The following is a 27,304-nucleotide window of genomic DNA, read 5'->3' as shown; positions in this document are numbered from 1 at the left end:
CTGATATCTTCAATTCTCATCAACCCAACATGAATGCACATGACAATTTAAGCTAAAGTATACAAGCAACTCTGCAAAGTCCTAATCAAGAAAATGACCATTCGATTTTCCGCAAAGTGGGGACAAAAGCAGCTGATCAGAGGTAGCCTCTCGTGCTCGCCAAGCATTATTCCACAATTTCTTATTCTGCGCGCGCAGTTAGGCCATGGCTTTCATCAGCGATGATGTAACGCTCCTCCTAGCAATTGTAAATAAATGAATATATATATAATAGAGTAGAATTGTTAGTTGTTTATGCCGCTGTTTGTTTGCCTTGGAAGGACTCCCATGCCCATGGTGGTGTTGAGAGGCGAGCTGTTTTCTAGCTAGCTGGTTTGAAATACGTAGTTGATGATGAACCCAGACATTGCAATTTGTCCTGTTCGCTTGGCTTATAAGCCATACTTTTTTAGCCAACGAACAGTATTTTTCTTTCACAACAAATCAGTCATCAGTACTTTCAGCCATGGCTTATCAGCCAAGCGAACAGGGCATGTGTGGGCTTCTGGCATTTGCATTGCTGGGTCAGGTTGTGCTTGGGCTAGGTTAGTGGGATTAACATTGGGAAAATTAAAAGGTATCCATCAGTTGTGAACTTGGCGCTTTCATAGCAAACTATACTTACCAAGAAATTCGCTATGTGCACCCCAAAACCGTATTATAAAGTACACAAGCACGAGTTTGATAGAGCCAAGGATCCCAATCGTCAACTAAAGAAATCCGGCGGCTGAAAAAATGTACAGTTGTTTCTTTCATCAAGAGTCCAGACAGTTATTCTGAAGTTGGTACATGCAAATTATTATGGGTTTATCAGAGGGAGGACCATACAAGATTGCCTAGCTTGAGCATTTTAATTTCTACACATTTGCTATCACTCAAAAAAGGAAATTGTTATTCTTAAACTAGATTTTGAAAAGACCTTTGATAAGGTGGAACATGAAGTCATCTTGCAGGTGCTAAAATATAAAGGCTTCTCTGATAAATGGGTAAATTGGGTTAGAAGCATTTTATGCTCAGGAGATTCTTCAGTTCTGCTGAATGGAACACCAGGCAAACCTTTCACATGCAGAAGAGGGGTGAGACAGGGGGATCCCTTATCCCCTTTGCTTTTTGTCCTAGCAGTTGATCTGCTACAATCCATACTGAACAAAGCTTGGAATATTGGTGTGCTGAAAATCCTATCAGTGATGCTTTTGGGGGTGACTTCCCAATAGTCCAGTATGCAGATGATACACTGCTTATCCTCCCTGCTGATGGTAGAATTCTTTTCAATCTAAAGGGACTGCTTAGATCCTTCTCTGACTCCACAGGATTACATGTCAATTTCAATAAATCATTCTTGGTGCCAATTAATATCGTAGAAAATAAAACAGTTCATCTAGCAAATACCTTTGGCTGTGCAGTTGGATCAATGCCATTTGCTTATCTGGGCTTACCTTTGGGCACCACAAAGCCAACACTGCAAGATTTCTCACCAATGATGACAAGAATTGAAAATAGGCTATCTGTTGTTAGCAATTTTTTATCTTACCATGGTAGATTGATTTTGGTCAACTCAGTAATGACAACATTGCCAACTTTCTACATGTGCACTTTGCAGCTCCCCCCTCAGATCATCAAGCAAATTGACAGCTACAGAAAGAAATGCCTATGGAGTGGAGGTGAGAAAATAGAAAAGGTAACCGTCTTACTGCTTGGGAGACAGCTTGTAGACCAAAGAAAGAAGGTGGACTTGGCATAATTGATCTAAAAACCCAGAACACTGCTCTATTCTTAAAATATCTGGATAAGTTCTACAATTCAGCTGATCTCTCCTAGGTCACCCTAACTTGGACCAAACTTTATGGCAATTCTCAAACTCCACCTCAAGCAAGGAGCCCAACTGGATCCTTTTGGTGGAAGGACATTTTAAAATTTAAAACTCTTTGACAAGTTCAGATACATTTCTATCTGTATACCAAAGAAAGGAAACACAGTTCTATTTTGGCTAGAAGATTGGTCTGGCATGCTCTGAAAGTAAGGTTTACCCAGCTCTTCTCCTTTGACAAAAGGCCTAAGTCCTCTCTTCTGCACCTCAGAAATCAGGAGATAGACAGAATTTCCAGCCTTCCTCTCTCCAGCCAAGCAGTTTCTCAGCTCAGTGACCTGCAAAATACACTGCAAAATAGTAACTTGGAATAAGATATAAATGATATATGGAAATACCATTGAGGGTGATTTTTTCAGTTCTAGCAGAGCCTATAAAAAATTAAGAGGTACAGTGGAAGCTTCTCCTCTTTTCAAATGGCTATGGACTTGAAGCAATTTAGGGAAGCATAAATTCTTCTTCTGGCGGTTGTTGAGAGATAGACTAAAGACTAGAAATATTTTGAGAAGGAAAATAGAATTTTGGATGATTACAATTGTGTACTTTGCAATAGTTGCTGTGAAGAAACTCTTTTTCATCTTTTCTTCAGCTGCCCCTTCAGCCAGGATTGTTGGAACTCCATGCATATCTATTGGAATGACAATCTAGATCCCCTGGATATGATTATTGAAGCCAGAACATTGTTTGGTCACTGCATCTTCAGAGAGCTCATGATTACAGCTTGTTGGATCATATGGAGGACTAGGAATGCCATCATCTTTGATCATTGAAATTGCAGCTTGTCAAACTGGAAGAGAATGTTCAAGGAGAAGCTTAGCCTGGTGTGTATCAAGGCTAAACCGGAGAAGAGGGCACAACTTATGCTATGGCGAGACAGTTACTCCTAATGCTCTCCTTTTTTCTTTTGGGCCTAGTTGCCTTGTATTTCTAGTTGTAGTTAGTTGTTTTAGTTTTCTCCTTTCCCCTCTCTGTTCCCTCTCCTTTCCCTCCTGTACTTTTTGTATCTCTGCTGTTTTTGCCTCTTTGTTAATGAAAAAGAAAAATATAGGTAGGGGCTCCCCTGTTGATTCCTCAAAAAAAAGTTTGAAACATGTTCGTCACTTGTGATCCGAGACGGCTGCGTGCGCGACTGCTACCAACCGCGCCACCTTGCACATTGCACCTACTCTATCTTCTTGACACCAATATGCACAAAGGCCTAGTATTTTCTCATCCCAAAGCTTCTCCAGCACATCTTGCAATTGCAGAACTTCAGCAAAGGCCCCCACTTCGCTAAGGGCCTGTTTAAAAGGTCTTGTTCCTGTAATTTTCCTATGAAATGAACTGATTTCTATAAAATTTCTATGTAAATCATGTGAAATTTCTACGTTCCAAACAGGTCGATGAATCTCTTGCACTCCTGCTCCACCTAATCAGGGTCTAGATGGTAAATCCTGAGGCCCTATAGTAAACTCTAAAATAGAGTATGCCTTCATAAAATTGAAGAATAAATTTCCAGGTTCACTTGTTTTGTTGGCTTCCAATTTAGACACTGATTCCTTGACATCATATGAATGCCTGAACAGAAATAAATTGAACGCCTGAATGGATAAGATATTACTCTGTAGTCATCAGCACAATAAAAATTGAAAATAGAGTAAACCTCTTTACCTAAATATTTGATGCCAGACTGAGGTTAACCTCACAAGTCACAACCCTATGATGTATGTCGATGGACAAGGACGTCTGGTCATCCCTCCACATTCCGCACCTATCAAAGTTCGGTATAGTGATGAATATATCGATACCTATAGGCTAGGGACAAGATGTACTCCTAGTGGGAGTGGCAAGATCAAGGCTTTAGAGGGTTCGACAACTTCATCCTCTTCTTCATTGAGGTTAGGCTTAAATGGCTCTACCCATTCGAATTTGGTGTGTTCTTCTTTGAGATGTTATGTATCATGTGTTGGTAGCGTGGTATCATCCTAAGGGGTTGGAGCACTTGATTTCTCCTCTGTAGCCATGTATTCAGAGTTTTTCTCGGTCGAGCCTTCTGTGGCTCTAATAAAATTACATATTTTAAAATGGGCGCTAGAGAATATAAGTGATAAAAATGAGTATCACCTAGTACCAATCTGCCGTTGTCTTTTTTGCTGGGCCCCTTTATCTTGGAAAATACGTGTGGTTGCTTATGTCTGCCGTTCGTATGCTATTATTGAGAACTTATCTTTTTGTCAGTTTTATAAGTGTTATTCTCTTCATCCTAAAGTATAATTCGTTCTGTTGTGCATCTAGATATATATAATATATACCTAGAAAATTTAAAATAATTTATAATTTAAAACAAAAGTAGTTTTTTTTATAAAGTTATTAAGTAGTCACCGGTGGCGGAGCCAAGAGGGGGGCTGGCAGGGGCCATGTCCCCCTCTAATATTTCACAACAAAAAAAAATTAGTAGTATGATTTAATATTTTTATTTATATTAAGAGGGAGATTATATAAAATTCTTGTCATATATACCTATTAATATCTTCTAGATAATATAATCATACAAAACACAACTAGATAATAAAATTATCATAATGAAAAAGACCGAGTCGGTACTTAAGATTTACAAAGTCACCCTAGATGTCTTGCTGTTAACCGGCATGTCACATACCACTGAAAAATAGCGTCTTAGATCCTAGGATACATATAAGAAATTGCGAGCACCCGTTCGTCAATGAATTAATTCCGACAGTCATCACAAAGAACCTAACGAGTTGAGTTACACTTAGTTTTTACATGTTGACTTTTTTGACCAGCTCCTAAGTATAATTCCTGGCTCGGCCACTGATAGTCACATAACCATAGTTTGCAACGTGCTTTGTCCTGACCAGGCCTGTCTCTTCTCTCCTCCGGCTGACTTACCAACCGCGCCGGCGCGCCCCGTGTGTGCACACGCACTCGGCTACTCCCCCTACTCCCAAACGCAACCCGCCCACGCAACGAGACGCTCGCGTCCTGCACGCTGCCGCCCCAACTCCAATCCTTGCTATCCGCCATGACCTCGCTCCAGTCCTTCCTCGCCGCCAAGCCGGTCGCCGCCGGCTGGGCCGCGGGCGCGCGGTCCGCCGCTCCGCAGTCCCGCCGCGCGCGCGCCTCGACCTGCCTCGCGGCGCCGCCGCCGCCGCCGACCACCGCGGCCTCCGTGGGGCCGGCGCGGCGGGAGCTGTCGGCCGCGAGCCGGGCCGTCGTGGAGGACGAGGCGCGGTACCTCGTCGGCACCTACAAGCGGTCCCGCGTCGTCTTCGAGTACGGGCGCGGGTGCAAGCTCTACGACACCGACGGGCGCGAGTACCTCGACATGTCCTCCGGCATCGCCGTCACGGCGCTCGGCCACGCGGATCCTGACGTGTGCGCCACCATCACGGAGCAGAGCAGTAAAATCGTCCACGTCAGCAACGTCTTCTACACTACACCCCAGGTGGGTGCCCCCCCAGTCCTCCCCCTTCCCTCTCCCCCCGCTCGCTCACCATGTGTTCGACGCATTGCTCCGTCCGGCCTATTTTCTCCGTTTGCTTCACCTGCTGAAGCTGCTCGCTGTCGCACGCAGGTGGAGCTCGCCAAGCGTCTCGTGAAGGTGTCGTTCGCGGACCGCGCCTTCTTCGCCAGCACTGGCACGGAGGCCAACGAGGCGGCCATCAAATTCTCCCGCAAGTTCCAGCGGGTCGCCCACCCAGACAGTGACGGTCCGCCCATGGAGTTCTTGGCGTTCAGCAACAGCTTCCACGGCCGGACTATGGGCGCCGTCGCGCTCACCAGCAAGTCGCAGTACCGGGAGCCCTTTGCTCCCGTCATGCCCGGAGTGACCTTCGTAGATTACGGAGATCTGGAGGCGGCCAAGAAGTTCATACAGTCTGGCAGGGTCGCTGCTGTCTTCGTCGAGCCCGTGCAGGGTGAGGGTGGTATTCACAGTGCCACCCAGGAGTTCTTGCAGGGGCTGCGGAATGCCTGTGACGAGGCGGGAGCCCTCTTGGTCTTTGATGAGGTATGCTGTACTCTGCCACAACTCTGTTCTGTTCATATTGAGAACACCATGACACTGCTAGTAATTCATGTTTGGTTGACAAAGTTCGAAACATGCACAATTTAGTTGCTGCTATGCATTCCATTCCCGACTTTAGCCATAATGCATATACAAGAGTTAACAGTTGACAACATATACAAGAGTAACAGTTAACAGGGATATGAAACTATGAGAGTCTGCATTTCTGGTCTTATCCGAGTTAACATGTTACTCTGTTCTACATTCATATTGCCAATTCAGCAATATATCATGATTACATTCCATAGTTTTCAGGCTGCATCAATCTGTGAAGTGGGCAGCCATCAGATGTAATGTTAGCATATGGTTTCTAAACGCAGCTGCAATGTGGTTTCGGGCGCACGGGTTACCTCTGGGCCCATGAGGCATTTGGAGTCGAACCAGACATAATGACCTTAGCAAAGCCATTGGCCAATGGTATTCCCATCGGTGTCGTCTTGGTCAAGGAGAAGGTTGCTGCAGCCATAAACTATGGCGACCATGGTACAACATTCGGCGGCGGCCCCCTTGCCTGCCAGACTGCGATAACCGTGTTTGACAAAATCATGAAACCTGGTTTCTTGGCTGAGGTGTCCAAGAAAGGGGAGAACTTCAAGCAGCTTCTCCGCACCAAGCTGAGCGGAAACCTGCACGTAAAGGAGGTCCGTGGGGTTGGGCTTCTTGTTGGCATTGAGCTAGATGTACCAGCTGGTCCTTTGGTCGACGCATGCTTGGATGCAGGCGTCATAGTGCTGACCGCCGGCAAAGGCAATGTTGTGAGGCTCGTGCCACCACTCATCATCTCAGAGAAGGAGCTGGCGCATGCCGCGGATGTTATCAGGGACTGTCTGCCGGCGCTTGATGTCGCCACTGCTTAATGTAGCCACAGGTCTTTTATCAGTTGTTGCTAGGGCGATCCAACCTTTTGGGAGGTTCAGGTAATATATATGGTGGTATAAGTCCGCATATGAAAACCTGCTCCGAAATTTGGAATCGAATAATTTCGTGTCGGACCAATATTGTTTTTAGAGTAAGCTGTTTACTAGATGTAACTATTGTCAATTTGCATGTTGCTGTTCATGTTGCTGTTCTGGGAGTAAGAGAATTATTCAACATGTTGCATGTGCTCTTTTGGGAGTAAGAGCACATCTTTGCTTTTTGAGTACTTGTCTTAGCTCAACTCTTTGCTAGAGGGTGGAGCATGTCTCTGCAAAAACCTTGTAATATAAGGGTAGTCTCAGTGTTGTAGTGTCTTATATAGCAAATAAAGTGTAGAAGGTAGTCTCAATGCTGAGTAGAGATAGAGAACTGATTTCTTCATGAGGAAATTATTTCAGCGTGATGATGTCCAAGGTCGAGGATACGCGCACTTTTAGCATGATGATGTCCAAGGTTGAGGATACTCGCACTCGAGTATCGTGTTTTTTTTTTCTGACGCCCCCACGCACAGGCACATCAGCACTCACGGGCTTATGGTTGTGATGAAGAGTTTAGGGCAGCCACTGGGGAACGGGAACATGGCCACGTACCCATGTTCAATGTTCTGGGAACGCTTCCACATTCCCATGTTATAAAATAACACCCCCAAGCTTTCGTTTCATGTTTTCGTTCCCTCAGAGGAACATGGCTGCTAAGTGCTTAGCCCTTTCGTGGGAAGCTAGAGCTATCGTGTTTGTCTGAGCTGGGCATTGGGCAAAAGATGACCTATATGGATGAAAATGGGATAAATCTTTTTTTTTTCTCGAATACGCAAAAAATTTGCGTATCATTGTATTAAGGATAAGAGTTTAAAGAAACATACAACGCGCTTCTATCGAGCGTCGAAGGAGGTCGACCTAACACAGCCGAAGTTAGACCATCCTATCAAAAGACCTCATGTTTCGATATTACATAAAAGGAACACAACCGATATGGATGCAACTTTGTGGCCTAGGTGGCCTTGCGTCTTCGCGGCTGCCTGGACGGTGCCTTTCCAACGGCCGGGAAGAGCTCGTCCAGCGCCTCGACTTCGGACGCAGTCAGGTTGCCGTCGAAGAGCCTGTCAAAGGCCTCCAACTCCGAAGCGGATGGCGCAGATGGATCCCTGGTGTAGCCCATACGCTACATGATTAGCACCTCACCTCGCTTGGAAGCTGGCACTCGGGAGAGTCTCTGAGCCGCCAACCGCCTGCTCCGCCACGGCAGTACCCGCTTAGCAGGAGGCTGTTTGGGAGGCTCGCGAATCAGCGGAGAGTCCCTCTTACGCGTGACATTGTTGATGAAGCTGTCGAGGCGTCGTTTGGCGGAGTCGTCATTGTCCACAGCCTATATGGATGAAAATGGGATAAATCTCTTTTTAATATTGTCCATCCGAAAGGAGTTCAAATACTATATAAAAGTGGATAATCAATATGAGAATCTAGTAGACATTTAATATCGGTACTGTATCCGGTGTATTCAATACTACCTGTATCTGAATTCAAAAAGAAACAATTACCGTAATGTCTCTGTGATCCAATTTCATCCTTAATAACACCTACAATGGACACTATTGATAGCTTGGTTATATTTGGTGTCGTTGTGTTCCTTTGTTTTGCTCAATGTTGTAGTCATCTTGTCGTAGTTGTGTCGTGTTGGGGTGGTGGTTGACACCTGTATCAACATGTATGTTGGTTTTTTATAACTAATTTTCCTCGTAAAGATGCTCTTCTTCTAATAGAACTTCAGTAAAGTTCTTGTTGTCCTTCCGAAAAGAAAAAAAGATTAGGGGAACTCAGGTTTCTATTTTTTTTGAAACTGAGAGCAAGTGATTTTATTGGATACCCTTTGTGATCAATTTACAAGATGGTCTGAGAGTAAGAAATCACAATTATTCAGCGTATCTATGTCGGCGAATAATAATCCTCTAAACGCAAGCAACCTCTCCTGCTAAAAAAGGTGGAGAGCCATGCCTCACTCTCAGTTCTGCTGCGAAAGCCTCGCAAGCACTCCGACAATGGGCGCGACGGTGACGGTGGACGGCTCGGTCTGCTGGTAATTCCGCCGGGAATCGTCGTACCGGTCGCTGCCATCGGGCCCTCCGACGATGGCGCCGACGATGACGTTGGGGTTGGGCGCGTCCCTGCTGTAGTAGCCGAACCCTCCCTTGCAGGTGATCTTGCCGGGGCTGGACTTGATGGACGGCACCGACGCGCCGCGGTGGTGCACCTGCTCCGGGAACCTGGCGCCGTACCCGACCATGTAGCTCATCCTCTCCGGGTTGGCGCCGAGGATGTAGTCCGCCTGGGACCGCGCGAACGCGAGCAGCTGCGACGGCGGCAGCGTCGCCCCGCCGCACCGGAGCGAGGCGCCCGCGCCCGCGGCTGCCTGCAGGTGGTCGGAGTGCGCGGCGAGCACGAACGCCGCGGAGGTGACGTACTGCAGGTTGTTCCAGGGCTCCAGCCACAGCACGCCGCCGGGGCTCAGCCTCCCGTCGTTGCTGTTGTGCTCCAGCACGCCGCAGAGGAACTCCTCCAGGTGGTTCTTCATCGCCGCCGCGTTGCCGGCGTCCGGCAGCTTCCCTTGGAGGATGAGCTGCAATTGCAAGCAAGATGAATTAATGGCGGATTATTTGTCGCGGTTGTTAAGTAGTATCGCATCGCTATAGGTGCGCGGCTCGATCGCTTGCCTTGGCGACGAGTGCCTGGGCGCCGACGAACTTGTTGTCCCATGAGAACGAGGTCTGCGCCCCGCCGACGTTGCCATCGCCGGCGATGAAGGCCTTGTAGTCCTCACCACCGGTGGCGATGAAGAGCCAGACTGCAGCCCAGATCAGCTCGTCCTGTCCCATTGGTCGATCATTGATCCCAACAAGAACATTGCATTGCATCATTCCATTGTATGACATGAACAATTTTCAGAAATAATGTTTGGATCAAAACCTCATCGCCGCTGCTCGGATAGAATTTTGCAGCCCCCGGCACGCTGTTCTGGTAGAGGCCACGGTGGTTCTTGGCGAAACGGAACAGCTACAACCACAAATCATCAGATTCAGATATAATAATGGCCAACAATGCACACTGTTATGGTAAATTAACGTGTCGTAGGTTACCTGCTCGGCGTGGCCGAGGAGCATGGCGCTGTAGCCGGGGTCGAGTGGTCGGAACGCGACGGAGGCGGCGGCCAGCGCGGCCGCCGTCTCGCCGGCGACGTCGGACCCAGGGCGGGAGGCGTCGACGCTGTAGGACGTGCGGGGCGTGTCCATGTCCTCGGGCCGCTGCCAGCACGAGTGGTCGGAGTCGCCGTCGCCGACCTGCACGTACAGCGTCTCGTCGGCCGCCCCAGCGCACGGCGGGCAGCGCGTTCCGGAGCTCCCCCGCGGCCGCCAGCGGGCGCTCGTGCTCCACCACGCTCCACGCCAGCATCGTCACGGTGAACGCCAGCGGCAGGCCGAACTTCACGTTGTCGCCGGAGTCGTAGTACCCGCCGGTGAGGTCCACCTGCGTCGCGTCATCATGCATGCCATGTCAGCTTCTAGCAAATGCCAAATGCAGGTGAAACACGTGACTGCTTGCAAGTACAAATGTGTAGCAGCAACGACGACGGTGCTTGTGCTTACGCCGTGGTCGCGGCCGCCGCACCGGAGCGTGGATCGATTTCTTGGTATTGCTAATTGCTATGGTGGGTAAGTATTTATAGGCAGATGAACAGAGAGTAGAAATGGCCTCATGGAAAGAATAGAAAGAATTAACACCACGAATTTGAATAATAAATCCAACATAAAATAGACCGCATTTACTCTTGGATGATTTCGTGGCGTTCATATAGGATGTCTGCGCGGCAACGGCAATGTGCCTCCCGAATTTGCTCGCCGAATCATTCTGAGAAATACACGTGTATATACACGGCAGTTACTTTGTGGTGAATCTGAAATCAGGGCATGTTGGAGGCAGGGTGACTTTGCATTGATGGTGTTATATAGAGTAAGGATATCCTTTTTAAATTCAGGGATAGCCAAATCAGAAATACTATTCAAGCAGTAGCAATTAAGGATGTGATTTTTTCTTCTTCCCTTTTTTGGATTTTAATTTAGATTTGGAGAACACGAGATATGTATGTAGTATAATCGCCATTGATTGCGTCATGGAGATTGGAGTAGCAGGTTTGGATCCATAGAGGATTTGGTTCCATTTCTTTCTTTCTTTATTTCTTCTTTGCGTTTTAATTATCTGCCGTCATGCAATTTGCAGTGGTTAATCCCTGCGGCATTAGCTGCTTATAATTATTACACCCATCCAAACATGGCACTGTGTTTAATTCAGTAGGCTGGAGTTTGGGCCCTGATGGGCCACCAGTGAGTTGATTACTTCTGGCTTAGCCCCATTCTCTCATTATTTTTTTCCTCTTTTTACCATTCGGTCTCCCTTGAGTATCTGCTATACAATAATTAATTGAAGCCATTTTCTCTCACAACAATATATCCATCCATCTATCTATCTCGTATTCTTTCGGTTCTAAATTATAGTTGACTTTAATTTTGTCTAAATGAAACTTCTACTATAGTTTATAGAATGAATATATCAACATCTACAACATTAAATTAGTTCTATTAAATCCACATATTACTAAATATGTCTTAATAAGTATTTATTAGAACTTCTACAAACTAATATATTTTTCTGTAAATTTGTCCTAAATCAAAGCAGTTTAACTTAGGATAAATTACTGGGCAATGCTAAAGTAGAGAGAATCTGTATACTATCCTACATATTATAGTTCTTTTTTTACTATGGGCTAAAAAAATAATTTTAGTGAGCAAACCCTTTTCCTGCTAATCTTCATAGGCTAGATATGATATTGTTCTATTCTATATACTATCCTACAAATTATAGTTCTTTTTTTTTCTATGGGCTAAAAAGGCAATTTTAGTGAGCAAACCCTGATCTCAAAATTAAAAACAACTTCGAGTACAAGCCTTTTTTGGTAACTTACAAAGCTTCTACAGTATCTGAGGTTTCTTTCGGGAAATCAAAATTTTAGGACTTCTTTTGATATATTTGATTATTTTTAGGGAACTGCTCCAATCCTCCTCCTCTGTAAAATTTGCACACATCTGAAAGCAACCTATCTCTATTTATTAATCATTTTCATAATTAATTCTAACATGGGTCCCGAGTGGGCTCGGTCTGTCCATGCCTGGGGCCCCTGTTACCAGCCCAGAAACTCAGGTGGACTCCCCTCCCTCAGATTCCTTGTGAGCCCGTCGCTACATTTTCCGGCCACGCCGCCGCCGCTCGCCTCATTCGCCTAACGGTCGCCCTCACGCTCTCGTCGCTCCCATATCCCGCCTTGTCCTCCCCCACGACTCCATTCGTTGATAGGTTAGGTGATCCAAATGAGCAATCTTGCCTAGCAGTACGTGACTATGCTCCAATTGGTGAGGGCGGGTTGCGGCGTCCGGGATGCTCACGTGCTAGGCGGAGATCACGATCATCAACTCCCTTTTGGGTTTCTGGGCTGGGCACAGGGCTCGGCATGGACGGTCCTTAGCCCACTAGGGCCCAGATTATAATTTAATTACGAAAATGATTAATAAATAGAGATGGGCTGCTTTGAGATGTGTGCAATTTTATAGGAGTATTGGAGCAGTTCCCTTATTTTTATGGGGTGATAATCTTTATTTTTGTCCATATTTTAGAAAGATATTTGAAGTGTGGTGTGAGGAGAAGTAGTAGGAGGGGACTGAGAAGATGGTGAGATTATACTAAGCATCCCAGTACCAGTACACAAGGAAGACAGGCTCTAATGATGGTAAGAGGGTGAGGCAAGTTGTACTTCAATCACATGCTCTGCAAGTGCTTTGATGTGGGAGATGGGGATATTTGCTCATAACTGATAAATGTTTATGCACTTCATGCATCAGGAGTTTGTAATGTAGCCTACTGTATAGCAGCTTGGTAGCTGATTCCATCAGGGTATTATCCTATTATTTCAAAGTATTCTCATTTGTATAGATGGGTGTGGTTTCCAATTTGGCACCGGTAACTGAGTAGTTGAATCTTCAATTCAAAAAAGCCCAAATTTTAATGCCAATTAGAATTCCTCCTTTACTAATGAGTTTTCTTTTGATATCCACGTGTGTGTCGCACGTGCATGTTTACTAGTTTAAATAAATCATCACAATATAAATAATACTCCACATCCTAACTTCACCTTGGTGTGATTGTGAAACCAACCCCACCACTTGTAATATGCCAGCAATAGCATCTCAAACCACAATTGAAGTGCATCCAAAAGGCGATCTCAGTTTAGACTTTGGTAGATACAAGGAGAAGGAGGCAGTGAGATGTCTTCAACTCTAACCTTTAGTAGAAGCCCAAACAACCAAAGGGGTTTCTAGCCTCTCTACTGGCACCTTAAGGGAAGAGAAGAAAGGCACCGTAGGGGTGCGCGGGTGGGTAGGAATGAGGACGATCGCCGCCGCCATGTTCTCTGGTGAGGACACGACGTGGCATTGCCACATCACCTATTATATAGGGTCTGTGCCCGTTTTGGATCGGAATGATAGCCAAACCAAGTTCATGGAGCTAAAAATGAAAACCTAAATGACATCTAGGGTCAAGTTCAAGGATCGTCCTTAAATTTTACTCTCTTTTTTATGCTTGTATGCCTATATACTATAATGGCACACGACACTATAAATATATGCTCCGAGCAGACGAAAGCCTTTTCTCCTTTTATTTAGTTTCTTCCCAATCCTATTCTAGATAGACATGAACATTTGCGGCTTTTGGTTGTACATTGATGGAGATAGATGTTGTCTTGGTTGGCGTCGGTTTTAGGCGGCGAGCTGCGGCTCGAGAACTCCGGCGACCACCATTACCGCCGTCGTTGTATCCGGTTACAATTCCAGTACTAAAGTTGACCTCCTAGCATCTAGAAGTGTTACAATAGAGAAAAGAAGAGATGTAGATGTAGATAGAAGACAAGAGATAGATATTTAGTTGTAGATAGAGAACTAGAGATAGAGATTTTCCAGATATGCACATGGCTGCATCAGGTAGAAGTAGAACCCCCTCTAACCAAGTAGAACTACAACTTCTCCAGTTCTCCCCTGTAATCTCGACGCTTTGGCACTGCGGCGCATCCACTACTCACTAGCGAGCTGAGCTACACATTGTAGCAGTCACGCAAGCGATTCTGATCAGCCGCCATTGCCAAAAGCAAGAGCACCCGGATTGCGGGAATGGACGGCGCTTCTCCCGTGGCCAGGAAGGAGGCGGACGTGGCGGTGACGGTGAGTGCGCAGGCGGCGGCGCACGTGCAGGAGACCGACATTCCGTACTCCATCGCATGTAGCGTGCCGTCGTCGCCGTCTGGGCTTCACCTCGGCGCGTGCGCGTCCATCGTGCGCATGGCGACAGAGGTCAGTCTCGACACGCACCACCACGGGGCCACCGCGGAGGCGCCACAGCTGCTCAGTCAGACGGGGCACCCGACGCTGACGATCAGCACCGAGGAGCCGTGGCGGGACCGCCGGTTCGATCACTTGAAGACCTTCTCCAGCGGCAGCCGCGTCGAGCGCCAGGTCTCCACCCTTCACCCTCCGGCAGAGATCGAAGTCGCAGACTCGAAGATCTCCGAGGAGGAGGAGGAGACCGGCGACGGCGACGGCGACAGCGAGAACGAGGTCCCCAGCGTCGACCGATATCTCTCCGCCCTGCAAGGACCGGAGCTGGAGACGCTGAGAGCGACGGAGGTGTCGACGCTGCCCGACTGCGAGACGTGGCCGTTCCTGCTACGGTTCCCGGTGAGCGCGTTCGGGATGTGCCTGGGCGTCAGCAGCCAGGCGATGCTGTGGAAGTCGCTGCAGTCGGAGCCGTCCATGGCGTTCCTCCACGTGAGCCCGGCCGTGAACCAGGCGCTCTGGTGGGTCTCGGTGGCGCTCACGGCCTTCGTCTCCTCCGTCTACCTGCTCAAGGCGGTGTTCTACTTCGAGGTCGTCCGCCGCGAATTCTGCAACCCCATCCGCGTCAACTTCTTCTTCGCGCCGTGGGTCGCCTGCCTCTTCCTCGTCAATGGCCTGCCGCGGCCGGTGGCGGCGATCCACGACAGCCACGTCGTCTGGTACGTGCTCATGACTCCAATCTTGCTGCTGGACCTCAAGATCTACGGCCAGTGGATGTCCGGCGGCGGGCGCCGGCTGTCCAAGGTGGCGAACCCGACGAGCCACCTGGCCATCGTCGGCAACTTCGTCGGCGCGCTGCTGGGAGCCCTGGTAGGACTCCACGAGGCGCCCCTCTTCTTCTTCGCCGTCGGGCTGGCGCACTACGTCGTGCTGTTCGTGACGCTGTACCAGTGGCTCGACACCAACGATGTGCGGCTCCCCAAGGAGCTCCACCCGGTGTTCTTCCTCTTCGTCGCCGTGCCCAGCGTCGCCTCCATGGCATGGGCCAGGCTCTGCGGCGAGTTCGGCTTTGGCGCCAAGATCCCCTACTTCATCTCCCTCTTCCTCTTCGTGTCGCTGGTGGTCCGCATCAACCTGTTCTTCAGAGGAGTCAGGTTCTCGCTGGCGTGGTGGGCGTACACGTTCCCGATGACGAGCGTGGCCATCGCGACCACCATGTATGCGTCGTCAGTGAACAGCTTGGTCAGCCGGGCGCTGGCGATCGGGCTCGCCGGGATCGCGTCGGTGACGGTCACCGGTGTGCTCGTGACAACCATGTACCACGCCTTTGTGCGCAAGGACCTGTTTCCCAACGATGTGTCCATTGCCATCATGCAGCGGCTCAACAAGCCCAAGCACGCAGTGGCTCAATTGGCCCGTTGCATCCTTTGAGCTGAGTTTGTACTCTCGTAGCCAGATTGATTTTTTTTATTTCTACAATAAATTTCAAGCATATATATATATATATATATATATATATATATATATATATATATATATATATATATATATATATATATGCTGTAGCCATTTTGAGTTACGATAATTACTATGTTAATTTACGAGATTATAGTAACTCCTTACTAAGTGGTTTATTATAACGTTATGGTAAATATCCCCATGTGTTATAGTAACCCAACTATCGTAAATATGTATTAACATTATTGTAAATTAGTATATAAAATTATGGTAAATAGAGGTGGCTACAGAATAACTTATATATATATATATATATATATAGAAAGAGAAAGAGAGAGAGAGTATATTCTGTAGCCACCTCCATTTACCATAATTTTATATACTAATTTACAATAATGTTAATACATATTTATGATAGTTGGGTTACTATAACACATAGGGATATTTACCACAATATTATGCTAAACCACTTAGCAAGGAGCTACTATAATCTCATAAATTAACATAGTAATTATCGTAACTCAAAGTGGCTACAGAATAAGTTATTTTTGTAGCCAGCTACAGAGTAGTAGTTCTATATATATATATATATATATATATATATATATATATATATATATATATATATATATATATATATATATATATATATATATATAAAACTTGTGGAACCATCCTGCGTCCTGATTTATTTATTTATGTACTCATCTAGCCAGGGCTTCACAGGGAAACATTTATTAATTGCGTGCTGCGTTAATCCCATTGCAAGACATTTCACATACAATGCAATTTGTTATACTTTCTATCTATATGTACCGTAACTTTGCATCTCTGCCCATTTGGCCTGGGCACTACTGAAAGCTTTAGTTTGGTTTTGGTTAATTGATGAAACCTCATGTGCTAACCTAGTTTATCAAGATGATTATGAGATAGGTAGCACTACTCCAAGTGATGAAGCAATGGCGAAGATCATGACAATGGCGATGGCATGGTGAGGGTCAAATGCTTAAACTTGGAAAAGAAGAAAGAGAAAAACAAAAGGCTTAAGGCAAAGGTATAAAATGTAGGAGCCATTTTGTTTCAGTGATCAAGACACTTAGTGAGTGTGATCATATTTAGGATAGATAGCCGTACTATTAAGAGGAGTGAAACTCGTATCGAAATACGGTTATCAAAGTGCCACTAGATGCTCTAACTCATTGCATATGCATTTAGGATCTAGTGGAGTGCTAACATCCTTGAAAATGTTTGTGAAAATATGCTAACACATGTGCACAAGGTGATACACTTGGTGGAAGGCACATTTGAGCAAGGGTGAAGAAGTTAGAGTTGAAATGGAGTTGGTCGAAATGATGCTGGCGTCGGTCTACTGACCGGACACTGGTTCACTCAGCGACCGGACGCTGAAAGGCTGCGTCCGGTCGAACTGACGGATCTGCACAGTACATAGGGTATTGCACCGGACGCTGGTCTATGTCTGATCAAGGTGGACCGGACGCGTCCGGTCGAAAAAATATGCCTCGGAGAGCTTACTGGAAACGACCGGACGCTGGGGCTTCAGCGTCCGGTCAGTTTTGCCGGAGCGTCCGGTCAGCTTCGTAGCCGTTGAAATCTGACGAACAGCGTTTGAAGCTAGTGACGCGTGGCGTCCATCGGGCGACCAGACGCTGAGGGCCAGCGTCCGGTCAAGTCTGACCGGAGCGTCCGATCAGCCCGCAGTGTGCCCAGTGAAGGGGTACAACGGCTCTATTTCGTGGGGGCTTCTATTTAAGCCCCATGGCCGGCTCAAGCTCACTCTCTTGCACATTTTCATTGACATAGCAACCTTGTGAGCTTAGCCAAAGTCCTCCCACTCATCTCCATCATTGATTCATCATCTTTGTGAGATTGGGAGAGAATCCAAGTGCATTGCTTGAGTGATTGCATCTAGAGGCACTTGGTATTCATGTTGCGCTGCGGATTTCGCTTGTTACTCTTGGTGGTTGCCACCACCTAGACGGTTGGAGCAGTGGTGGAGGATTGGCACGAGTTGGTGATTGTTCGTGGCCATCTCCGGTGATTGTGAGGGGAGTTGTACCTTCCCCGGCGGAGCGCCGAAAGATAACTCTAGTAAATTGCTCGTGTCATTGAGTTACCTCACTTGTGGGTCAGTTCTTGTGATGTCCTATCGTGTGGACGAGGTTTGTGAAACACCTCTTAGCCGCCGAACCACCAAGTGTTGTTCGACACAACGGGGACTAGCGTGTTGGCAAGCACGTGAACCTCGGGAGAAAAATCGGTTGTCTCTTGTCATTTGCATTCTCCCGGTGATTGGCTTAATCTTCATCTTGTGATTGGTTCATCCCCTACACGGCGGTATAATCACACTACTCATCTATTTACATTCTTGCAAACTAGTTGATACAAGCTCTTTAGTGTAATTAGAATTGAGAGCTTGCTTTATTATTGTCATTCATCTAGTTGAGCTCTTTAGAGTAGCAAGATTGAGAGCTCTTAGTGAGTAATTACATTGGAAGTTGTGTGCCTAAGTAATCATTGCAACTAGAATTATTGGATAGGTGGCTTGCAACCTTTGTAGAGCTAGAGCAAGTTTGCATTACGCTATTTGTCATACTAATCAAATAATTATAGTTGATTTGTAGATTTTTAAATAGGCTATTCACCCCCCTCTAGCCATATTAGGACCTTTCAAGTGGTATCAGAGCTGTGATCACCGTTTGATTGAAGGCTTAACAACCTTGGTGTCAAATTATGGCTCAAGTTGTGTTCAACCATGTGGGGGGCAAACCACCGTTCTTTGATGGCACATGCTATGATTATTGGAAGAGAAAGATGAGGATGTATCTTATTTCAATCAATGATCAAGTATGGGAAGTGACCGAGAATGACTATGCTATCATTGATCCCGATGATCCCACCAACCAAGATAAGATCAACAAGCAATGCAATACAATGGCTCTCAACACTATATACAATGCCATTGATTCCAAGGTGTTTGAGCAAATCAAGGATTGTGAAAGAGCAAATGAAGTGTGGAAGAGATTGGAGGAAACATATGAGGGCACACCAACGGTGAAGAGTGCCAAGTTGTACATCCTCAAGGACAAGTTGACAAGCTTCAAGATGAAGGAAGATGAGAGCATTCCAGAGATGTTCCATCGATTGCAAGTAATTGTCAATGACTTGAAGGCTTTGGGAGAAAAGATCAAGGATGATGATGTCTCTCATCGGTTCTTAATGTGCCTACCTCCAAGATTTGAGATGTTGAGATTGCTCATCATAAGAGGAGGATTGAATGATATTACCCCTAACCAAGTACTAGGTGATGTCATGACATAAGAGACATACCGTGTGGAAAGGGAGGGGGATGACAAGGATGACAAGAAGGAAGAAGAAGACAAGAAGAAGAAAAGCATAGCATTCAAGGCTAGCTCATCATCATCAAAGAACAAGGGCAAGTCCAAGAAAGAATCAAGTGATGATGATGATCTTAGTGATATTGATAATGAAGCTATGGCTCTCTTTGTGCGCAAGATGGGAAAATTCATGAAGAAGAAGGGCTATGGTGCAAGAAAGAGAAGAGATCACACCAAGAAGAAAGAGTATGTGAGAAGATGCTATAATTTCAAGAGCCCCGATCATATAGTAGCAAATTGTCCATACAAATAGTGACAATGATGAGGATGAGAAGAAGAAGCACAAGGAGGATAAGAAAGAAAAGAAGGAGAAGAAGGAGAAGAGAATGACCTTCCAAAAGAAGAAGAAGGGTGGAGGCTATGTGGTCACATGGGATAGTGATGGCTCTTCGGATAGTGATAGCTCTAGTGATGATGACAAGAAATCTATTAAGAGAGCACTAGCAAGCATCGCCATCAACAACAAGCCCTCCATCTTCGACACTCCATCGACATGCCTCATGGCAAAATCTACTAAGGTAAAATATGATGTGAGTGATGATGATGAATGTGAAAGTGATGATTGTAGGAGTGATGATGATGATGATGAGGAGTACTCCAAGGAGGAGCTCATGGACATGTGTGAGCAAGTGCATACTTGCTTTGAGATGAAGAGAAAGGAGTGCAAGGAATTGAACAAGAAAGTCAAATTTCTTGAGCAATCTCTTGATGAGCTCAATGCAACTCATGAGAGGCTAATGGAAGCCCATGAGAAGCTTGGCAAAGCTCACTCTAAGCTTAAAAAGGCTCACTCCTCTGTCATTGAGCAAGTCAAAGTGGAGGAAGCCAAGAAGGAGCAAGTGATCATAACATGTGATGTGGGACTAACATGCGATCTTATTGATGAATCTTTTCATGAACCCATTATTGTTGCTCCTACTAACACTTCTTGTAGCACTACTACTTTCACTTCACCCTTGAGTGATGGTCTCACTTGTGATGCCTCACTTATGGTGGAAAATGAGAACCTCAAGAAGGAGGTAAATGAGCTCACTCGTGCCTTAGGCAATGCCTATGGTGGAGAAGCCCACTTGCTAAAATGCTTGGGTAGCCAAAGATTTTCTCTCAACAAAGAGGGATTAGGCTATACCCCCAAGAAAGGCAAGGCGGCCTTTGTCACTCCCAAAGCTAGCTTTGTGAATGGCAATAGTCGGTTTTGCAATAGATGCAAGCAAGTTGGGCATATAGAGCAAAATTGCAAGACTAACAAGAACAAGCTACCTAATGTATCCTCAATCAAATTTGATTCTTGTTACATGCTTTATAAGGGTGCCAATGGTGTAAAGGCTAAGTTCATTGGTACACCAATTGTGGGCCCAAAGAAGAAGGCCATTTGGGTACCAAAGACCATGGTGACTAACCTACAAGGACCCAAGCAAGTTTGGGTACCTAAAAGAAATTGATCTTCTTTTGTAGGTGAATTATAAAGCCGGGGGAAGGCATTGGGTGCTTGATAGTGGGTGCACACAACACATGACCGGTGATCCAAGAATGTTCAATTCAATCAATGAAAGCAAGAGCAATGGGATTGATAGCATAACATTTGGTGACAATGGCAAAGGCAAGGTCAAAGGGCTTGGTAAGATTGCAATATCCAATGATTTGAGCATTTCCAATATGCTACTAGTAGAGAGCTTGAACTTCAACCTATTGTCGGTAGCTCAATTGTGTGATCTTGGTTTCAAGTGCATATTTGGTGTGGATGATGTAGAGATCATAAGTGTAGATGGCTCTAACTTGATATTCAAAGGATTTAGATATGAGAATCTATACTTAGTTGATTTCAATGCTAGAGAAGCTCAATTGTCAACATGTTTGATCACTAAGTCTAGCATGGGTTGGTTATGGCATAGAAGGCTTGGTCATGTTGGAATGAAACAATTAAACAAGTTAATTAAGCATGACTTAGTTAGAGGCTTGAAAGATGTCACTTTTGAGAAAGATAAGCTATGTAGTGCATGTCAAGCCAGAAAACAAGTTGGTAACACACATCCTAAGAAGAGCATGATGAGCACATCCAAGGCATTTGAGTTGATGCATATGGACTTGTTTGGACCAACCACATACACTAGCATTGGTGGAAACAAATATGGATTTGTGATTGTGGATGATTTTACTAGATACACATGGGTGTTCTTTCTTGGTGACAAGAGTGATGTGTTTGCAATATTCAAATCATTTGTCAAGGGCATTCACAATGAGTTTGAAACAACCATCAAGAAAGTTAGAAGTGACAATGGTAGTGAATTCAAGAACACTAGAATTGATGAGTTGTGTGATGAATTTGGAATTAGACATCAATTCTCGGCCAAGTACACTCCTTAATCAAATGGCTTAGTTGAAAGGAAGAATAGAACTTTGATTGACATGGCAAGATCAATGTTGAGTGAGTACAATATGAGTCATTCATTTTGGGCCGAAGCAATCAACACGGCTTGCTACTATAGCAACCGACTCTATTGTCACCCCATGATGGAAAAGACACCTTATGAGCTATTGAATGGAAGAAAGCCCAACATAGCATACTTTTGGATTTTTGGTTGTAAATGCTATATATTGAAGAAAGGCACTAGATTAAGCAAGTTTGAAAAGAAATATGATGAAGGTTTCTTGCTTAGTTACTCCACTACTAGTAAGGCTTATAGAGTTTGGTATTTGGCTAGTGGTACTCTTGAGGAGGTTCATGATGTGGAATTTGATGAAACAAATGGTTCCCAAGAGGAAGATGAGAACCTAGATGATGTAAAAGGCACTCAATTGGTCAATGCAATGAAGAACATGGACATTGGTGAGTTAAGGCCTAGAGAGGTGATTGATGTTGATGACAAGAATCAAGTGCTCTCTAACTCAAATATGCAATCTAGTGGTTCTCATGATCAAATCCAAGCAAGCACTAGTAATGGCAATGTGCAAGATCAACAAATGGCTAGTTCATCATCTCAACCAAGTGATCAATCAAATGCTAGCAATCAAGTGCAAATGCTTCAACCAACCAATGTTGCAAGAGATCATCCATTGGATACTATCATTGGTGATATTTCAAGAGGTGTGCAAACAAGATCAAGATTGGCTTCATTTTGTGAGCATTTCTCATTTGTGTCATCTATTGAACCTAAGAAGATAGATAAAGCTTTGAGAGATGTTGATTGGATCAATGCTATGCATGAAGAGCTAAACAACTTCACAAGAAACCAAGTATGGGATTTAGTTGAGAGGCCTAAGGATCATAATGTGATTGGAACTAAGTGGGTCTTTCGGAACAAGCAAGATCTAGATGGGATAGTAATAAGGAACAAAGCAAGATTAGTGGCTCAAGGTTACACTCAAGTTGAAGGTTTTGACTTTGGAGAAACATATGCCCCGGTTGCAAGATTGGAAGCAATTAGGATCTTGCTAGCTTATGCTTGTGCCCACAACATCAAGTTGTACCAAATGGATGTGAAAAGTGCATTTCTAAATGGGTACATCAATGAGCTTGTGTATGTTGAGCAACCTCCCGGTTTTGAAGATGAGAAGAAACCCAACCATGTCTACAAGTTGAGAAAAGCTTTGTATGGATTGAAACAAGCACCTAGAGCATGGTATGAGAGATTGAGGGATTTCCTACTCTCTAAGGGATTCAAGATGGGAAAGGTTGACACCACTCTCTTCACCAAGAAGCTTGGAAATGACTTGTTTGTAATGCAAATCTATGTTGATGATATCATCTTTGGATCAACAAATCAAGAATTTTGTGAGGAGTTTGGCAAGATGATGGCAAGTGAGTTTGAGATATCTATGATTGGAGAACTTAGTTACTTCCTTGGTCTTCAAATCAAGCAAATGAAGAATGGCACATTTGTGAGTCAAGGCAAGTATATCAAGGACATGCTCAAGAAGTTTGAAATGGATGAGAGTAAAGCTATTAGTACACCAATGGGGACAAGTGGAAGCTTGGATAGTGATGCTAGTGGTAACATGGTGGATCAAAAGATGTATCGGTCTATGATTGGAAGCCTACTCTATGTGACCGCATCAAGGCCGGATGTGATGTTTAGTGTATGCATGTGTGCTAGATTTCAAGCCTCACCAAGAGAAAGTCATTTGAAGGCAACTAAGAGAATATTGAGGTACTTAAAGCATACACAACATGTTGGATTATGGTATCCCAAAGGAGCAAGATTTGAGTTGATTGGATATTCGGATTCCGATTATGCGGGATGCAAAGTTGAGAGAAAGAGCACATCGGGCACATGTCAACTATTGGGAAGATCACTTGTATCTTGGTCATCAAAGAAGCAAAATAGTGTAGCACTTTCAACCGCCGAAGCGGAGTACATTTTGGCCGGTAGTTGTTGTGCACAATTACTTTGGATGAAGACCACTTTGAGTGATTTTGGAATCAAGTTCAAGCAAGTGCCATTGCTATGTGACAATGAAAGTGCCGTAAAGCTCACCAACAACCCGGTTCAACACTCAAGAACAAAGCATATAGATGTCCGTCATCATTTCATAAGAGATCATCAACAAAAAGGGGACATTTGCATAGAGAGTGTGGGCACCGAAGATCAACTTGCCGACATATTCACCAAGCCACTTGATGAGAAGAGGTTTTGCAAGCTAAGGAATGAATTGAACATACTTGACTTCTCCAATATGTGTTGATGCACCCCCATTATATGACATGCCTCTCCTTCGAGCAATCCAAGGTAAAAGTTGATTGGCATGGCATACATCCTTGCTAAGGACATGATTAGTGCATCTAGACATATTTCACATTTGAATAGGCTCATTCATGAAAATCAAATGAATTTGATGCTTGTATGGTACCACTATTGCTTGTATGTTTGAAATGATCTAGTGGTAGCATATGACATGTTTGTGTGCTTGTAAACCTAGTGTTTGATTTAGAAAATGAGCTATAAGTGTTTAACTCAACATGGTACAAGATAACCCTTATTTGGAGGTGTGAAGAAGCTTATCCTTGGATCAAACCGAGTTAAATATCTTTTGCAAGTAATCTAGATCGAACCAAATTGGGAAAATGATCCTCATTTCACATAGTTTCACCCCAACATATCTATAATTTGAGGCCACCTTTTGTGCAAATTGTTGACAATAATAATCCTACCCTATCTATACTTTAAGCCTTTGTGGTCATTGATGACAAAGGGGGAGAAATAGTGTACAAAGATAGTGAAACAAAGGGGGAGAGATAATATATGACAAAAGAAAATATATGACAAAAGAAGGGGATCAATTAAAATTTTGAGCATACAAATAGGGGGAGCAAGCTCATAAACTTGTATGGTGCATTTGAATGAACATTACATATGTTTGCTTGCATGGCATAAGTTTTAATTTCAAATATCCATGCTTGTGTGGTGGATGCTAGTTGTAGGTTTGAATGTTGAAATGAAAAACTAGCATGCATAGGCTAAGTAACTAGACTTATGTTTATTCTATGGAAACTAGACCCTTGCATGTAATGTTGATCTCACGGGGTACTCTAGTTCTTGTATATGTCTAGTTACTAATAGTGCTAAGGATGGTATATTGGTGCACTCCGATTGGTATCACGCTTCAAAGGTCCATCTCTTATACCTTAGCATCATTTGGTAGAAATTGACTCCTATGTTTCCTATCTAATCATATGTGCAAAGCTACAATCCAAACTCTTAGCACATATGTAGGGGGATCAATTGCTACCATTTGGAGTTCATGAAACTTGTCCATATCCTTTACACATGGTAAATCTGCTTGGGCAAGCAACATGGATTCAAATGAACTTTAATTCATATCTTTGTATAAGGGTTGTCATCAATTACCAAAAAGGGGGAGATTAAAAGCTCTAGTTTGGTTTTGGTAATTGATGAAACCCTAAGTGCTAACCTAGCTTATCAAGATGATTATGAGATAGGTAGCACTACTCCAAGTGATGAAGCAATGGCGAAGATCATGACAATGGTGATGGCATGGTGAGGGTCAAATGCTTAAACTTGGAAAAGAAGAAAGAGAAAAACAAAAGGCTCAAGGCAAAGGTATAAAATATAGGAGCCATTTTGTTTTAGTGATCAAGACACTTAGTGAGTGTGATCACATTTAGGATAGATAGCCGTACTATTAAGAGGAGTGAAACTCGTATCGAAATGCGGTTATCAAAGTGCCACTAGATGCTCTAACTCATTGCATATGCATTTAGGATCTAGTGGAGTGCTAACATCCTTGAAAATGTTTGTGAAAATATGCTAACACATGTGCACAAGGTGATACACTTGGTGGTTGGCACATTTGAGCAAGGGTGAAGAAGTTAGAGTTGAAATGGAGTTGGTCGAAATGATGCTGGCGTCGGTCTACTGACCGGACACTGGGTCACTCAGCGACCGGACGCTGAAAGGCTACGTCCGGTCGAACTGACGGATCTACACAGTACCTAGGGTATTGCACCGGACGCTGGTCTGTGTCCGGTCAAGGTGGACCGGACGCGTCCGGTCGAAAAAATATGCCTCGGGGAGCTTACTGGAAACGACCGGACGCTGGGGCTTCAGCGTCCGGTCAGTTTTGCCGGAGCGTCCGGTCAGCTTCGTAGCCATTGAAATCTGACGAACAGCGTTTGAAGCTAGTGACGCGTGGCATCCATCGGGTGACCGGATGCTGAGGGCCAGCATCCGGTCAAGTCTGACCGGAGCGTCCGGTCAGCCCGCAGTGTGCCCAGTGAAGGGGTACAACGGCTCTATTTCGTGGGGGCTTCTATTTAAGCCCCATGGCTGGCTCAAGCTCACTCTCTTGCACATTTTCATTGACATAGCAACCTTGTGAGCTTAGCCAAAGTCCTCCCACTCATCTCCATCATTGATTCATCATCTTTGTGAGATTGGGAGAGAATCCAAGTGCATTGCTTGAGTGATTGCATCTAGAGGCACTTGGTATTCGTGTTGCGCTGTGGATTTCGCTTGTTACTCTTGGTGGTTGCCACCACCTAGACGGTTGGAGCAGCAGTGGAGGATTGGCACGAGTTGGTGATTGTTCGTGGCCATCTTCGGTGATTGTGAGGGGAGTTGTACCTTCCCCGGCGGAGCACCGAAAGGTAACTCTAGTAAATTGCTCGTGTCATTGAGTTACCTCACTTGTGGGTCGGTTCTTGCGGTGTCCTATCGTGTGGACGAGGTTTGTGAAACACCTCTTAGCCGCCGAACCACCAAGTGTTGGTCGACACAATGGGGACTAGCGTGTTGGCAAGCACATGAACCTCGGGAAAAAAATCGGTTATCTCTTGTCATTTGCATTCTCCCGGTGATTGGCTTAATCTTCATCTTGTGATTGGTTCATCCCCTACACGGCGGTATAATCACCCTACTCATCTATTTACATTCTTGTAAACTAGTTGATACAAGCTCTTTAGTGTAATTAGAATTGAGAGCTTGCTTTATTATTGTCATTCATCTAGTTGAGCTCTTTAGAGTAGCAAGATTGAGAGCTCTTAGTGAGTAATTACATTGGAAGTTGTGTGCCTAAGTAATCATTGCAACTAGAATTGTTGGATAGGTGGCTTGCAACCTTTGTAGAGCTAGAGCAAGTTTGCATTACGCTATTTGTCATACTAATCAAATAATTATAGTTGATTTATAGATTTTTAAATAGGCTATTCACCCCCCCTCTAGCCATATTAGGACCTTTCAACTACGGGCGGCCCAAGCACGGCACTAAATAGCACGGCCCAGGAATGGCCCGACCCGATGGCCTTTGTGCCAGTGCCTGGCCCGGCCCGGCCTTAGTGCCGGGCCTGGGCCGCCATTCTGGCCCGTAGTGCCGGCCCGGGCATGGCACGCCATATGGGCCAGCCCGGTAGCGGCACGACTCATCACCGTTGGATCTCCGGCCTCGCTCCCATCGGACCGTTGGATCCGACCGTTGGAATAGGGGGTATAAAACCGTCCGTCCCGGCCGACCGGCCGCGTCTCGCTCCGTTGTCCTAATTCATTTGCTCTCACTCTCTTGCCCGCTCCTCTCTCGCCTCGCTCTCCTCTCTCGGCGAGTCGGCGTAGTCGCGTCGCCGCATCGGCGACTCGCTCTCCTCTCTCGCCTCCGACTTCCTC

General features: G+C 45.2%; 3 protein-coding genes across 3 annotated transcripts; 2 read left to right on the top strand and 1 right to left on the bottom strand.

The window, feature by feature from the left end:
* Window positions 1–4,794: 4,794 nt before the first annotated feature.
* On the top strand, window positions 4,795–7,239 carry LOC136517283 (acetylornithine aminotransferase, mitochondrial-like). Its single transcript, XM_066510818.1, has 3 exons — window positions 4,795–5,351; window positions 5,481–5,915; window positions 6,293–7,239. Exons 1-3 carry the CDS (start codon window positions 4,929–4,931, stop codon window positions 6,827–6,829), a joined length of 1,395 nt encoding a protein of 464 aa, XP_066366915.1. The 5' UTR covers window positions 4,795–4,928; the 3' UTR covers window positions 6,830–7,239.
* A 1,649-nt stretch (window positions 7,240–8,888) lies between these two features.
* LOC136515311 (endoglucanase 14-like) lies at window positions 8,889–10,429 on the bottom strand. Its single transcript, XM_066508942.1, is given in 5 exon segments — window positions 8,889–9,503; window positions 9,598–9,750; window positions 9,851–9,937; window positions 10,021–10,245; window positions 10,247–10,429. Coding segments are annotated over 5 exon segments (1,263 nt in total).
* A 3,725-nt stretch (window positions 10,430–14,154) lies between these two features.
* LOC136515310 (S-type anion channel SLAH2-like) lies at window positions 14,155–15,747 on the top strand. Its single transcript, XM_066508941.1, has one exon. It carries the CDS (start codon window positions 14,155–14,157, stop codon window positions 15,745–15,747), a length of 1,593 nt encoding a protein of 530 aa, XP_066365038.1.
* The last annotated feature ends 11,557 nt before the right edge of the window (window positions 15,748–27,304 follow it).

The sequence above is a fragment of the Miscanthus floridulus genome, chromosome 17, assembly GCF_019320115.1.
Source record: "Miscanthus floridulus cultivar M001 chromosome 17, ASM1932011v1, whole genome shotgun sequence".
NCBI lineage: Eukaryota > Viridiplantae > Streptophyta > Magnoliopsida > Poales > Poaceae > Miscanthus > Miscanthus floridulus.
The sequence above is the reverse complement of the archived record's forward strand: the minus strand, read 5'-3'. Positions and strand labels throughout refer to the sequence as shown.